Source organism: Oncorhynchus kisutch, linkage group LG1 (genome assembly GCF_002021735.2).
Source record: "Oncorhynchus kisutch isolate 150728-3 linkage group LG1, Okis_V2, whole genome shotgun sequence".
NCBI classification, from domain to species: Eukaryota; Metazoa; Chordata; class Actinopteri; order Salmoniformes; family Salmonidae; genus Oncorhynchus; species Oncorhynchus kisutch.
The window spans coordinates 59,006,561-59,023,001 of NC_034174.2; the positions used below are offsets into that span (position 1 = coordinate 59,006,561).

Genomic DNA, 16,441 nt, shown 5'->3' on the forward strand with positions numbered 1-16,441 from the left:
CACTACGCAATGAGCGTAACCTACAGTAAGCCAAACCGCCACTTCTCCAGGTGCGCAATTTTTCTGTGGGAGAGTTTCAGGAAAGCAAACGAACTCAAACAAAGTGTATATTCATAGCCGATGTGAAATGTCCTACATGACAGTAGCCAATTTGAGTAAATGCCCATTCAGAAAGCAACACACACACACACACACACACTATAGCAAGAGAACAGGGAGGAGGCGAAAAAGTTGTCTGTTGTTTTCATAGTATTCACATCACTTTTACAGTAGCCTATCACACAGTGACTGTGGAATGCAAATTAATGATAACAGAGTGAACGTTTGCCTGCTTCTTTTTGTAGGCTACACACGACGGTATTGGTCCTATACTACTATGACATACAAAATGTACAAAAATGTAGGCTTATATGGTACACAATAACGTTCTGACTATAACTACTGTTCCCTGAAGAAGGGAAACGAGGTACAACATACTATGGGGGAGTCACACACTCGCAACTTCAGATGAAAGATATACAATCACGCCTGACAAGGCCAATGAAATCTGCGCCTTGCTGGAAGTCTCGCCTTCCACAGGTGATAACCGTGAGACTCGGAATCATTCCTTCAATTTAATACAGCTCTTCGCCGAACGGGCGGTGCGGGGCCAAACAGGCATTGTACCTCGTTTCCCTTCAGGGAATAGTAGTTATAGTCATAACGTTATGTTCCTTTTCAGTCGGTCTACTTCTGTACAACATACTATGAGGAAGTATAATCACCCCCCAAGCCAACCCCAACGAGAAACAGCCCATGGCGGACAACCCACACCTGACCTCACGGCGTGCTGCCTAGTGACCTTCCCCAGTCCCATCAATAAGCATGGGCTACACTGGGAACAGTGACATCCAAGCCATAAAACCTCACAAAAGTGTGTGGTGATGCCCAACTCACCGCAGCACAAGTATCTCCTATAGTCAACCATTTAAACAATGCCCAAGACGCTGCCAGACCCCTGGTGCAGTGGGCGTGTACAACGCTATGTAACTCTTGTCCCTTGCTGTTCGATGTCTGGGAAATAGCCTCCACAATCCAGTGGGAGAGACGCTCTGCCACGAACTGAATTATCAAAACAGACCAAAAGCTGGTCACATAACTGAATATACTGGGTCCTTCAATGTACGTGCATAAAGCTCACACCGGACACAGGGCATGTAACCTCTGTTGCTCTTCAGCAAATGGAGGAGACATAGTTCAAAAGCTCTGGCTCTGGCAAACAAGCCGCGGAGGGTTCAGGACACCATCCAACCTGGAACTGAAACAGACCGGATACAACTTCAATTAGCACTGAGGTGTTGAATCCTTTGAGCCCAACAAATGGCAGGAGTCTCACAGGCTATCCACCCAAATCCAGAGGCCTTTGAAGCCCTCTCCCCCTGTTCAGAGATCATCCACTGGCATTGTTTACAAGAAATCTGCCTCCAGAAATAAAAGCTTGGTGTGACACCTACTCCTGTAGCCTGCTGCACTGCTGCTTTGATTCCACCTGGCGATCTGTTCACCGTCTGCCCTGGCTTGTCTCCCCGTCTGGTACAGGTACCCCCACCACACTCCCCCTCTCTCCCGAGCTTTCGCTCGCCTCCAGCACACAGGCACTGTTGGCGAGTGACTCTGAACTTAAAATGGCTAGCCCCAAGTCATTATATATTTTTTCTTGTGCATTTTGCTATTTGTATTTTGAAGGTAAACCAGTCTGGGTTTAGGCCTGGCCATAGCATCATTACGTCAACCACTTCACGTGTTTATGATCTTGTCAGTGCTTTTGTTTGTGGACCTGTCGAATGCTTTCAATACTGTTGTTAATGCTATTTTATTGTGACACCTACTCCTGTAGCCTGCTGCACTGCTGCTTTGATTCCACCTGGCGATCTGTTCACCGTCTGCCCTGGCTTGTCTCCCCGTCTGGTACAGGTACCCCCACCACACTCCCCCTCTCTCCCGAGCTTTCGCTCGCCTCCAGCACACAGGCACTGTTGGCGAGTGACTCTGAACTTAAAATGGCTAGCCCCAAGTCATTATATATTTTTTCTTGTGCATTTTGCTATTTGCCTCATGACTCCTGCATGCTTTGTTGTCTATGAACTTTCTTGTTTACTCAACCGGGGGACAGACTATGTTTGTTCCCACACTCGACTCTGACTCTCAATTGGTTACACAGACTAACCCCCTCTCACCGGCTTTGGATTCATGTTACCTGATGAAATTTCTGTACAATATGATCTTGTTGCCATCTAATGCACATTCAAATGTTATAAATCAGCACTGCAGAGCTCTCCCTGTCTTCTGCCATGCCTTGATTATATTACTGTTGATGATATTTGGAAATGTGCATGTACACCCTGGCCCATCTACTGTTGCTAGCCCCAATTCTGACTTGTGCTCTGATATCTGCTTTACTGATTTCTGCTCTCGTAAAATCCTGGATATTCTGCACATTAACACTAGAAGTGTATTACCTAAAATGGATTAATTGAAATTGTGGGTTTGCAGCTCTATTCCAGATGTGTTGGTCATTACTGAGACGTGGTTAAGAAAGAGTGTTTTGAATACTGATGTTAACCTTTCTGGTTATAACCTTTTTCTGCAAAACAGATCTTCCAAAGGTGGGAAGTGGCAATCTTTACCCAGGATCAACTAGAGTGGTTGTTTGTCTTCCTCATGATGCCATATATTTTGTGAAGTGCGCCAGTCCCTCCTGCAGCAAAGCACCCCTTCAACATGATGCTGCCACCCCCGTGCTTCACAGTTGTGATGGTGTTCTTCGTCTTGCAAGCCTACCCCTTTTTCCTCCAAACATAGCGATGGTCATTGTGGCCAAACAGTTCTATTTTTGTTTCATCAGACCAGAGGACATTTCTCCAAAAAGTGCGATCTTTGTCCCATGTGCAGTTACAAACCGTAGTCTGGCTTTATTGTCTGAAGGTCACAATACTCAAAAACAGGTTTTAACACACACACAGAGGTCTCCTGAAAGAGGAGACCTTACAGATTATCATAACACAATGTATTAACCCTTTAAAAGGTATGAGGCCTTGGTTTAACCCTATTCATTCCCCCCTTTGAGGCCACAAGGCCTCAACAAAAGCAAAGCAACTCAAGCATAGTAATTATAAGAATCATCCATAAAAGGTGCATTAGATTACAAGCGATCCTCAGGAGATTGAGGATAGAAATAAGGGCCTGGGGGCTGAGGAACATGAAGCATAAACATGCCTGGCATAGCCTTATGAAGTACACATTTGCCAGCTTCACAGAATGCACAAGTGCAAATCAGCAGAACAAGCACGAGGGCCAATAATGGGGACTAAAATGGAAAACAACTTAAATCCAAAATGTCCTAGTTTTATCTTTCTACAACCCAAACGGGAACCTGGAGTCTCATCCTGTGGGGGTGTAGGTGTCAGCCAACTGTGTTAATTCTTTCAACTGTGGTTAATTCTGTCAGAGGAGTCAGGGAGAAGCTTAACACATTCAGTGGGGGATATAGAATTTAGGGCCCTGCAATATCCCCCCTCCTTATCCAGGATGTAGTCTAATGCCAGGCTTGGCTGTAACAGCTTTAAGATTTTGAACATCAGTAGAAAGAAGGGCAAAACCAGCAATAGTCAGATTCATATGGGCCTACATGGAGTAGGTGATGTTGTTAATCCAATCACCTATGACAATTGTTCCAAACAACTCACTCTGACTCTGAGGCTTTTTCAAAACAACTACATACGAACCACTAGGCGTGGCTCGTCTACTCAGATTTTGGACCATGTTTACCCATTGATTACTGGTTTTCAACTGGTTCCCCTGGACCTCTATTCCTCCGAGCAGAGACTGCTGGTGCAGAATAAGAAGCACCAAAAACATTTACGTTAAAGGTTTACCTCAAGTTTTGTTTTTAACAATGTGACCATAGTGGTCATGTGTAACATCTGGGTCTATACCCCCTAATTGAGTTGCCTTTGTACAGCACAGCCCATGGGGGCTTAGGCTGCGAGATGCATCCAGGAGAGTGACTAGTACTCAGAGTTGGAAGGGTCGTATAAACAACAGCCCCATGGATACGACTTCCATCACAGAGCCATCAACCCCAGTAGGTGAAGGCACTGGCGAAAACGCACTGTGTGACCCAGCCCAAATTCTGCTAAGCAGAGCCGGAACCCGGACAGAAAAATGCGATACTTGAGTGAGTCTAGCTTGAGAGATGGAGTTACATAGCTCTTTATCTTATGAACCCTAGACTGAATACGGGACAGTAGCATGGATGTGTGTAACATTCTTTGCCCCCTCAATTCCGCCGCCACCAGCCAAACGGCTGCAACAGCCGGCGGATCATGAGCGTTCTGAGTTTGTAGACTGAGGTGCTTGCTGAGGGCACATACAGTTGAAGTTGGAAGCATTTAAACTCAGTTTTTCACAATTCCTGACATTTAATCCTAGTAAAAATTCACTGTCTTAGGTCAGTTAGGACCACCACTTTATTTTAAGAATATGAAACGTCAAAATAATAGTAGAATGATTTATTTCAGCTTTTATTGTTTCCATCCTATTCCCAGTCAATCAGAAGTTTAAGTACACTCAATTAGTATTTGGTAGCATTGCCTTTAAATTGGTTAACTTGGGTCAAATGTTTTGGGTAGCCTTCCACAAGCTTCTCACAATATGTTGGGTGAATTTTGGCCCATTCCTCCTGACAGAGCTGGTGTAACTGAGTCTGGTTTGTAGGCCTCCTTGCTCGCACACGTTTTTTTCAGTTCTCCCCACAAATTTTGAGGTCAGGGCTTTGTGATGACCACTCCAATACTTTTACTTTGAGGTCCTTAAGCCATTTTGCCACAACTTTGGAAGTATGCTTGGGGTCATTGTCCATTTGGAAGAGCAATTTGTGACCAAGCTTTAACTTCCTGACTGATGTTGCTGCAATATACCCACATTATTTTCCTCCTCATGATGCCATCTATTTTGTGAGGTGCACCAGTCCCTCCTGCAGCATAGCACCCCCACAACATGATGCTGCCACCCCCGTGCATCATGGTTGGGATGGTGTTCTTCGGCTTGCAAGCCTCCCCCTTTTTCCTCCAAACATAACGATGGTCATTATGGCCAAACAGTTCTATTTTTGTTTCATCAGACCAGAGGACATTTCTCCTAAAATTACGATCTTTGTCCCCATATGCAGTTGCAAACCGTAGTCTGGCTTTTTTATGGCGGTTTTGGAGCAGTGGCTTCTTCCTTGCTGAGTGGCCTTTCAGCTTATGTCGATGTAGGACTCGATTTACTGTGGATATAGATACTTTTGTACCCGTTTCCTCCAACATCTTCACAAGGTCCTTTGCTGTTGTTCTGGGATTGATTTGAACTTTTCGCACCAAAGTACGTTCATCTCTAGGAGACAGAACACGTCTTCTTCCTGAGCGGAATGGCGGCTGCGTGGGTCCCATGGTGTTTATACTTGCGTACTATTGTTTGTACAGATGAACGTGGTACCTTCAGGCATTTTGGAAATTGTAAAAAAAATTCTCAAGGCACAGTGAACTTAGTGTATGTAAACTTCTGACACCCGGAATTGTGATACAGTGAATTATAAGTGAATTATAAATGCTCTACAGAAACCCAGCCTAAAACTCCAAACAAACAAGCAATGCAAGTGTAGAAGCTTGGGGGCTAGGAAAAACTCCCTAGAAAGGCTGGAACCTAGGATGAAACAGAAGGAACCAGGCTATGAGGGGTGGCCAATCCTCTTCTGGCTGTGCCGGGTGGAGATTATAACAGAACATGGCCAAGATGTTCATAGATGACCAACAGGGTCAAATAATAATAATCACAGTAGTTGTAGAGGGTGCAACAGGTCAGCACCTCAGGAGTAAATGTCAGTTGGCTTTTCATAGCCGATCATTCAGAGTATCTCTACCGCTCCTGCTGTCTCTAGAGAGTTGACAACAGCAGGTCTGGGACAGGTAGCATGTCCGGTGAACAGGTGAGGGTTCCATAGCCGCAGGCAGAACAGTTGAAACTGGAGCAGCAGCACGACCAGGTGGACTGGGGACAGCAAGGAGTCATCAGGCAGGTAGTCCTGAGGCATGCATGGTCCTAGGGCTCAGGTCATCCGAGAAAGTGAGAGAGAATTAGAGAGAGCATACTTACATTCACACAGGACACCGATTAAGACAGGAGAAATACTCCAGATATAACAGACTGACCCTAGCCCCCGACACAAACTATTGGAGCATAAATACTGGAGGCTGAGACAGGGGGGGGTCGGGAGACACTGTGGCCCCGACCGACGGTACCCCCAGACAGGGCCAAACAGGCAGGATATAACCCTACCCACTTTGCTACAGCCCCCACACCACTAGAGGGATATCTCCAACCACCAACTTACCATCCTGAGATGAGGCCGTGTATCACCCCCACGGCACAACCCAAGGGGAGAATTTATAGCACGGCTTTTGATGATCCTCGGTTGGGGTCTGACCAGATTATTTGTTGTGATTGCAAACGTAATAAAATGGTTGTCCGATACTCCAGGATTATGAGGGAAAACATTCAAATCCACAACCTTTTTTCCACAGGACAAAACTAGGTCCAGAGTATGACTGTGGTACTGAGTAGGTCTGGAGATATGTTGGACAAAACCCACTGAGTCTATGAAGGCTCCGAAAGCCTTTTGGAGTGGGTCTATGGACTTTTCCATGTGAATATTATCTGCCATGACTACAAGGTCCGATATGAATTCAGGGAACTCAGTGAGGAACGCTTACAGGAGTAAGCTATAAAAAGTGATTGAGTAGGCTGCATAGATTTCATGACTAGAAGCTCAAAAGACGAAACGCAGTGTTTTTTTGTTTTTTTGCTATCGTCAATTTTAGCAACACCTCCGCCTGTGCGGGATGCGCGGGGGGATATGGTCACTAGTATAACCAGGAGGTGAGGCCTCATTTAACACAGTAAATTCATCAGGCTTAAGCCATGTTTCAGTCAGGCCAATCACATCAAGATTATGATCAGTGATTAGTTCATTGACTGTAACTGCCTTGGAAGTGAGGGATCTAACATTAAGTAGCCCTATTTTGAGATGTGAGATATCACAATCTCTTTCAACAATGGCAGGAATGTAGGAGGTCTTTATTCCAGTGAGATTGCTAAGGCAAACACCGCCATGTTCAGTTTTGCCCAACCTAGACCGAGGCACAGACACGGTCTCAATGGGGATAGCTGAGCTGACTACACTGACTGTGCTAGTGGCAGACTCCACTAAGCTTGCAGGCTGGCTAACAGCCTGCTGCCTGTCCTGCACCCTATCTCATTGTGGAGCTAGGGGAGTTAGAGCCCTGTCTTTGTTCACGGATATGAGAGCACCCCTCCAGCTAGGATGGAGTCTGTCACTCCACAACAGGCCAGGCTTGGTTCTGTTTGTGTGTGAGTCCCAGAAAGAGGGCCTATCTACAAATGCTATCTTTTGGGAGGGGCAGAAAACAGATGCTGCAGAAGCATGGGGGATGCACAAGAAATGGTAGCCTGCACCCTGAGTTCACTGATTGCATGATCCAGGGTGACACTGCATGCATGCCATTGGTCGAAGCAGGCGGCAAAACTCCCGTGAAGTGCCATCTGAAGGGGCAGGACACCACCTTGTGTATTGGGAGAGATTCTTTGTCCACTTCCACCACTCTTGACAATCCTGTGTCTGAATGTGAAGAAGGAAACACTTTTCATCGAACTCACATGTGGGAGACGCAACACATTTGACAGCCGTGAACACTGTGGAACTCGGTTGAAAGGGTTATAATGGCCTACAATCCTGCCCACTCTGGGTACATGGGGCTACAGCAATCAGTGACGTACCCCGATTGGCAGTGCCACTTTTGGGTACTGTTGTCACAACACGCCTCACTCGTTTAAGGCTGTAAGATGCCATCTGGGTAACCATCTGGCACCCAACACAGTACCACATGCTTTAGAAATGTTTTGTGGAGGTTTCCCTACCAACCAGTCATAGGTACTGGCGACAAAGCGCCTTGTAACCTAGCTGAGAATGGGACAGACAACTCTGGAAAAACGGACCCCTTCTGTGGTCACAGATAGGTGTGATTTGTGATTGAATCTAATTCCCAGGAATTAAATGTGTTGAGCTGGAGACATTTCGGGGCTCATATGAAACAGAGACTGTGGGATAATAGCGTGGTCAAGTCCAACCCTGCTCATTCCCTTGACTCCGCTACCAACAACTAATACGTTTATAGAGCCCATAACCTGTATCCCTAGACATCTTATAGGGACTAGTGAGCTACAGGCAGGAAGTCAGCAATGAATCCCAGTAATGAGCCACCTATGGTGGAGGGGCTTCCCCTTGTGGACAGAGACCCAACTTTTTACTCTCACCCTGGGGAGATTGATATACCCCTTGAACCATGTGAATACCGTGGAACGCAGGATAACTGGGGGAGGGCAGCTTTCGTGCTTCCATGAGAGTGTATAGCCTGCATGAAGCCCGGTCCCTTTACAGGCATAGGGGGCTCTGGCAATGGCTGACATAGTATCCCTTTTAGACCGTAACCAAACGTGGGGGCACTGTTGTCACTCAGACCCGTGCCAAGACCACTCGCTCAGGGGGTACGCCAGCCAAGTGGTCGGGGGCTGCTTCCTCATTGGAGGTGCCCGCAAATCCTGCTTCCTCCACCTCCAGGAATTGAAAAAAATAGGAATGGGGTTGCCATAACGCCGGGGGGAAAGCTAATAAGTTTCACTAGCCGCAAGTTAGGCATGCTAGCCAGTATTTTAGTCGAAGCTAAGTTAGCTAGCCTCTTTGACCGCTGCACGGCCCCATTTTAGAATAACCAAGCGACTTAACGCTACGTATAATAATCAAGAGAGCTACCTCAGCAACTACATTGTGGGGAGGAAGGAATAGCTAGTAATAGCGATAACGCCTCGTTGAGTAGCCAACCTGGCTAGCACTCTACACAGTGCTTATTTTAGTTAGCCCGGTTTCAAAAACCACATAGGAACAGATCACTGAGGTGGGGCCCTTCATCAACAAGTCTGGGAAGAGAGTCAAGCAGTGCTTGACCGTGGCAGACACCGGCGGCGGGGGCTACCCACCAAACCTAGCCGCTCTCTCTCTCTCTCTTTCCTGTAGCCTACCATAATCGGTGACAGAATGCACAAGAGCAGGGTTGGGCGTGGGCAGCCACCGCATACCCCACACCCAAGACATTTGCTTCGACCACCCTATCCATCTCCGCTTCCTGCTCTTCGGCCCAGCCGAGGTACCGGCATCCTGGAAAGGAAAGTCGCCATCAGTAATTCCAAGCTTCCTTAAGAATTCTACACGTCCTTCCAGGGAGTTTGTACGCAGTACGTGACAATGCACACATCTTTCAGAGAAGTACTATAACCGCATGACTTGGGGTTGATCTCCACCCCGAACCCAGCTTGACCGTCATCATCTTTGTCGTTTTCTTAGCCATTTTACTCATTGCACCAGAAAATTGAAGAATAACTAATTGTTTGTGACTAGAAGGATTATGAGAACAAGTACAAAATTCAGCTCACAACGTCCAGGGGGTGAGCACACTCTACCACTACAGGAAAGTTTAGGTTGGCGCAATGTGAAACACTTGCTTTCCAATTATTTGTTTTAGTGGCCTAAATAGTTCCTTTTCACACCGAGATGAATAATTGATGGAATGAATCCGAGCCTCACGCGTATCACCTGTTGAAGGCGGGACTTCCAGCGGGATTGTATATCCTTCAACCGAAGTTGCGAGAGTGCGTCTCCCCCATAGTACACAACATGACCAAAAGTATGTGGACACCCGCTCGTCGAACATCTCATTGGCCTGCTCTGTGCAGACCAGTCAAGTTGTGCAGGTCAGGCTCAACAAACCATTTCTGTATGGACCTCGCTTTGTGCACGGGGGCATTGTCATGCTGAAACAGGAAAGGGCCTCCCCCAAACTCTTGCCACAAAGTTGATAGCACAGAATCGTCTAGAATGTCATCGTATGCTGTAAGGTTAAGAATAGTTTATCTATCAACAGCAATTAGAGCTGCAAAAGCAAGCAATGACATTAAAAATCACAGATAAATCTAACATGCATTGAAGTAAAAAGCAAAAGCAAACTATACATTGCATATTAAAATATGCCAAACAATCAGGCTTCCATCAGGGAAAACCAATGATTTATTCATTTCTGGCATGGCGGCCAGGGCCATAAAGGTTGTAACGTACCATTTAGAATTGCTGCAGCCTCCTCGATGAAGTGCTGAACATCATGAGAAGTTTCTGATTACATTCTCCTTCCTGACAATTTTGTTGTCAGTTCCCTCTCGAATGCCAGCTGAACAAGCTGTGTCTGTGTTCACTGAATATGTTCTTAATGATGAAGGAATTTTTACACATTGCTGTAAATGCCCCCAAATGTTAATCCATGTTGCAGTACCAATAGCGCAGTCTGCATTACTGACAAAGGCCCGCAATATCTCTGAAGAACACTGAGCGTGGTACATTTGTTTTGTTGCTGGCTGTGGTTGCAATTTCACTTTACAAGAATGTGCAAGCCACAATAAACTCCTTTCGCTATATCGTGATGCCATTTCCCCCAGCACGGCATCTAAAGTGCTCAAGAACAGTCATTTACACTCCCTCTCTTCTCTATCAACAGGCTGACCCAGTGTTCTTTCAACTACATACTCTTGCAGAGTTTTACTCGTGAGGCTCTGTCGTTTGCTTGGAGCCGGTGTGCTTGTGCCTCCTGGCGTGCCTCCCAAGGATTTTTCAGCGCACTCGTCCGCAGTATGTATAAGTTTGACACCAGTGTGCAGATCAATAGCTTCATACTGCAGTAACTTTTTAGGAAGGTCGAGGAGCCCCAGGATTTTGTGAGTCAACTTTAAAAAAAACATGTCTCTGTCACTGCTTTCAATAAGCCTGTGGCCTCAAGTCTCACATCTGTGCCATATGCACAAATAGATTTGATTTCACCCAGCATCTCTGTGATATTGTCACTTGATTTCAAAATGACTGACACCGTGGCCAGTCTATCTCTGACCAAGAAGTCATTTCAAAATTTTCCCAGTATACTGTGCAGCCATCGTGGGTTTCCTAAAGAAATTGTACTGGGAGTTACACACACTGAAAAAGTATCGAGTAAGTGTCAAGACAAACCTGTACTGGCTCCTCATCACCAAGGTAGTGAGGTGCTAGTGGCTGGGGTAACAGAGGTGCAGGTGCTTGTTGTGATCATACTCTCGTGCTGCTGGTGCTAGGCCATGGGACTTCTTGATCTTGTTGGTCAGCAGGCAGCACGGGGGGAAGGGTGGGTATTGCATTGGCTGCTAGGCTCCTCGACCTCTGTGGTCGGGCTAGCAAGCTGCTAGGTGAGCTCAGCATCGGTCTCGACATGGTGGTCCTCCAGTTTTTTTTGCTCTTGGCAGTGCCCAGCTATTTTCGGATACCCATGCTGATCAAAGCTTAGCCAACTAGCTATAATTAATCATTGCAGTCACGCCCTGACCTAAGAGATCCTGTTAATTCTCTATGTTGGTTAGGTCAGGGTGTGACTAAGGTGGGTAATCTAGTTTTCCTACTTCTTTGTTTGGCCTGGTATGGTTCCCAATCAGAGGCAGCTGTCTATCGTTGTCTCTGATTGGGGATAATACTTAGGCAGCCTTTTTCCCACCTTAGTTTGTGGGATCTTGTTTTTGTGTAGCTGCCTGTGAGCAACCCAGAACTTTATGTTTAATTTGTATCTGTTGGTTTTTCGGTGTTCATTTAATAAATTAAGATGTACGCCTACCACGCTGCACCATGGTCCACTCATTCCATCAACGAGCGTAACAATTGTGCCACTACCAAAACGTGTAATTGTTTTTAATAACCTGCCCAGGGACTGTGGTTGAAAAATTAGCCGGCTGGCTAAAACCGGCACTTTTACTGAAATGTTGATTACTGTGCACTGTCCCTGTAAAAATAAAATAAACTCAAACTCAATGTAGCTGTCTGTGAGAAGAAAATAATAATAATTTGACTAATTCTATGTGGGGGGTCCATTCCCAACTTTGCCATCCCATAAAGGCGGTCCTAGTGGAGATGAAGAATCAGTGAAACTTATTCTTAGTGACATAACATCACTGAGACTTTTGTTCACAAACATCTTGTAATATTCTAGTTATCTTCTTATCTACACACACACACTCACTCTCCCACACAAACACACATGCACACACTCACTCAGGACCTCCTCCCAAGCTTACTCAACCATCAAATCTTCAGAAAACTTTGTAAAAGCAAAGGAACTAGGGCTTTACAATGATGGTGAAAATAAATTGCCAACATTTTTAGTTTAAGTGGATTAAAATCTTACTATAAGTTGGAAAAACATGAGGAGGGACATGTCAAAATGCAGATTTTCTGAGTTTTCCATGTGGGCTTTTAAAAGTTACATATTGGTGCAGAATTTCTACTTCAATTATCTAAGTGGACCGACCCTTCAAGTAAGTGGTATCCACAGGGAATGGTCACTGGATCCTTCAGTATTTTTTTATTGTTTAATTTAACCTTTATTTAGCTAGGCAAGTCAGTTAAGAACAAATTCTTATTTACAATGACGACCTACTGGCGACCTGTGGGTTAACTGCCTTGTTCAGGGGCAGAACGACTCATTTTTACCTTGTCAGCTCGGGATTTGATCCAGCAACCTTTTGGTTACTGGCCCAACGCTCTTGAGCTCTAACCTGCCACCCCAGTAGATCCAGATTGAAAAACGGATCAAGTCTATGGCCTCTGCCATGTTGATACACAAACTAACAGTCTGAGCAGCGGAGTGTCAGTATAAGTTACAACTGTTTGTTCTGAGGAGTAGGAGTGGCTTCCACTGAGCTCAGCTGTATACTGTCAAAGGTCACTTCCTGGTTTTGTGAAACCTAACCCTGAGGACAGAAAGTAATTGCGTTGGGTTATACAGTAAATAAAGGACTCCTGAGGCATCATCCAGCAAGAAATGTGTTGTTCTGCTTTCTCTCTCGATGCCAACTGGTCAAGGGAAGCTGTCAAGGGAAGTTGCAGTCTGCTGCAGCAGTAGCGGTGAATCACCTCTGTGGAAATGATTAATCATTGGAATTCAGGGCCAGCTGAACACAATAGATGTGAAAGTGGAAGAGAGTCACTGATGCTATGATTCGCTTGAGCAAAGAGGGGGACGGCATATTCTCACCAGGGTAAAGTAGAATAGCTGCTAGAAGATGACTCAGCATTCAGGCAGCTTGCAGGTGAGCATGTTTTTCCTGTTTAGATGTACAGTAGCATATGGTAGTACAGTAGCATATGGTTTCTGTTAAGACATTTTAAACAATGTTATTATTTGACACAGAAAATATTTTACAGAGCAAATATTGGATATTTCATGCCAGTTTCTAAATGCCAGCTTGTTTGTATAATGCCTAGGTCTGCTTTTGACTGGCATTATATCCAACAACCTAACCACCTGCAATCATGTGTCTCATAATTCAGGGATGTCTTATCCGGGCTGAGTATTTTGTTGATTTCTAAGTGCTCAACGTACTGCGCACATTTTTACAATGTAATTTTATCATAAAATATGCTGAACTCTCTCTCAGACGATATTCCTATATTGAAGATAAACCTGTTCTCAACCTGCTCCATTGTTCAATAAGTGCTGTTTCAAAACCTGAAAAGGTAGCTAGTCCTGATGCCTCATATACACTTACTTGGCCTGTCTTAAAGAATGAAAAATAGAACAAATCTCTAAAGGCAAAGTGTCTCAAAGATATGCTCTCTTTCTTCCACAGACTTGAATGGTACAGAGATGACTGCTTTGTGCACAATTCTTGCGGCACTCACCGTGATCTCTTGTGTGTTGGGGGACAAGTCCGGACAGTACGCCTACGGCTCTGGTGTCACAGAGGCAGCCAACTTTGCCATTGACTTTCATAATCGCATGAACAAATATGCTTTTGCGTACAAGGTTGTCGACATTCTATCTGCCACACCACAGGTCTGTAGACTGCACACTTGCACACCACTTGCAATAAAATCTTATTTGTTTTATAATAGTTTTAAATTCTTCAGAACTAACTGAACTGAGAAAATACTAAATCACTAATTGAACTAAAATTGTAATTAAGTCCTCGGATTTGTTAAGTCCTCGGATTTGGCACTAGACTTGAATGAGAATATTTAAAGTACAAATGTAGATTAAAGTATTCACCTTACGTAAATATTTCTGTTGACTTTTAGATTTACCCTCCTGCTCGGGTGAAGCACACCATGACTGTCAAAGTGGGAGAGACTGTGTGTAAGAACGAAGCCAATGTAAACTTGGCTGATTGCAGACTGCAGAACTCTCCGAATCTCAAGGTAATGTATACTTTACCTGCTAAATCACCATTCACCTTGAAGTAAATAGTTAGCCTACAGTATATATTAATATGATTACCTGAGCTTTTATGATATACACAGTATTCGCCAGTTTCCCAGACCAAGATTAAACCTAGTCCTGAACTAAAAAGATTCTACTTTTTGGTCAAGGAATAAGCTCATCAGGGCCAAGGAAACTGGCCCTAAAATATTCAAGTATCTGATGATGTCTGTCTCTCTCTTTTCAGACTATGATCTGCCATTTTGTTGTGCTTGATGTCCCACATTCTGCCTTTCCGACTCCAAGCTACCTTCTGATGGACCAGTGTAATTGACATGGACTTGGAATTTAAGTTTGTCAAAGCATTCTGGAATGAACTAACCGTGCTGCTGCATCACCACCATACATCTACAATTCTTTAAAAGCATCGTATTGTCAACACAAACACAATATTTGAAGCTTGACATTTAAACTTTGATTCACAGTCTTTGAACTCCTTTAGTACATCTTCAATAATCCTTTGGCCACCACAGTCAAGATCTACTGATTAATTAAGAGGTTAATAAATGATGTTGAAAAGGGAGTTTTGGTGTTGTTTTTTACTTGATTTAATTTACTTTTAATTTGTCATATTTCTTAGTAGTAGGAACACATTGGTATACTTTATTTCCCCTTTGGTTTTAAAAAGTGCCTTTGATGTAGGCCTATAAATGTTTACATTTAGAATGGCAGACAAACTATTACACATCCTACATGATTACACAATACACATAGCTTGCATGCCCTATATACAGAAAAGCCATTCTTCATTACTATGTAAGTCTACCTTTATGAGCACTGGAAGCAACACTTGTCAATGTGTTTGAAAGTTGTCTTGCTTCCCTTTGTTTACTTTGGATGACTAAGCCATAAAGGCTGCCAGCCTGCCACACAGGTCAGAACAGGAAGGGGAGAGACCAAACACAGGTCCACTTCTTCCACCGCTGTAAGGAACATCAGATATAAGAGATATGAGGTCATCTTCGGCAATGTTCTCTCAGAGTGTTCTTTCTGTCACAGATGTGTTAAATTCTCATGCAGTCGATACCCAAGCTGTGTATGTATAAGAAAGGGCACTGAGCCCTAGACTACATCATTTCAGTAGAGGTGTTATTTTAGAATGAGGGGTGCTGTAGCTCTGCTGGTGTTGCTGTTCTGTCTGTCTGGGACATGGGCTCAGGGAGACACTCGTACATAAATGACAAATGAAGCATTTGTGTTTAGTGAGTCTGCCAGATCAGAAGCAGTAGAGATGACCAGGAATATTCCCTTGAAAAGTGTGTGAATTGGAACATTTTCCTGTCCTGCTAAGCATTCAAAATGTAACAAGTACTTGTGGGTGTCAGGGAAAAAGTATGGAGTAAAAAGTACATTATTTTCATTAGGAATGTAGTGAAGTAAAATTAAAAGTTGTCAAACATATTAATAGTCAAGTACAGATACCCACCAAAACGACTTATGTAGTACTTTGAAGTATTTTTATTTAAGTATTTCACACCACTGGATAGGTGCAGTGAAATGTGTTGTTTTAAGGGGTCAAATAAAAAAATTGAATCAAACTTTGTCACATGCGCCGAATACAACAAGTGTAGACCTTAACCAACAGTGCAGTTCAAGAAGCGTTAAGAAAATATTTACCAAATAAACTAAAGTAAAAAATAATAAAAAGTAACACAATAACAGCGAGTAGCAGCAGTGTACAAAACAAATGGGGGGGGTCAATGTAATAGTCCAGTGGCCATTTGATTGTTCAGCAGTCTTATGGCTTGGGGTAGAAACTGTTAAGGAGCCTTTTGGTCCTAGACTTGGCGCTCCGGTACCGCTTGTCGTGCGGTAGCATAGAAAACAGTCTATGACTTGGGTGACTGGAGTCTGAAAATGTTATGGACTTTCCTCTGACACTGCCTATTATATAGGTCCTGGATTGCAGGAAGCTTGGCCCCAGTGATGTACTGGGCCGTACTGTTGCGCCTTATGGTCAGATGCCGAGC

General features: G+C 44.4%; 1 protein-coding gene across 2 annotated transcripts; it reads left to right on the plus strand.

Annotated features, from left to right (window-relative positions):
• Positions 1 to 12,950: 12,950 nt before the first annotated feature.
• LOC116374606 (uncharacterized) lies at positions 12,951 to 14,994 on the plus strand. 2 transcript variants are annotated; one of them, XR_004210506.1, is made up of 5 exons: positions 12,951 to 13,302; positions 13,651 to 13,729; positions 13,843 to 14,048; positions 14,291 to 14,410; positions 14,659 to 14,994. XR_004210506.1 is itself a non-coding variant. In XM_031828105.1 (4 exons), the coding sequence occupies exons 2-4, from the start codon at positions 13,860 to 13,862 to the stop codon at positions 14,743 to 14,745; spliced, it is 396 nt and encodes a 131-aa protein (XP_031683965.1). In that variant the 5' UTR covers positions 12,955 to 13,302; positions 13,843 to 13,859; the 3' UTR covers positions 14,746 to 14,994. The 2 variants fall into 2 exon arrangements, 1 of the variants encoding a protein (XP_031683965.1); XM_031828105.1 differs by lacking the exon at positions 13,651 to 13,729 and having other exon boundaries at positions 12,955 to 13,302.
• Positions 14,995 to 16,441: the final 1,447 nt, after the last annotated feature.

Coding starts and splice junctions, on each gene's coding strand:
- LOC116374606 (XM_031828105.1), top strand. CDS start 13,860: ATGACTGCTTTGTGCACAATTCTTGCGGCACTCACCGTGATCTCTTGT. Junction 14,049..14,290: donor TTCTATCTGCCACACCACAG/GTCTGTAGACTG, acceptor GTTGACTTTTAG/ATTTACCCTCCTGCTCGGGT. Junction 14,411..14,658: donor AGAACTCTCCGAATCTCAAG/GTAATGTATACT, acceptor CTCTCTTTTCAG/ACTATGATCTGCCATTTTGT.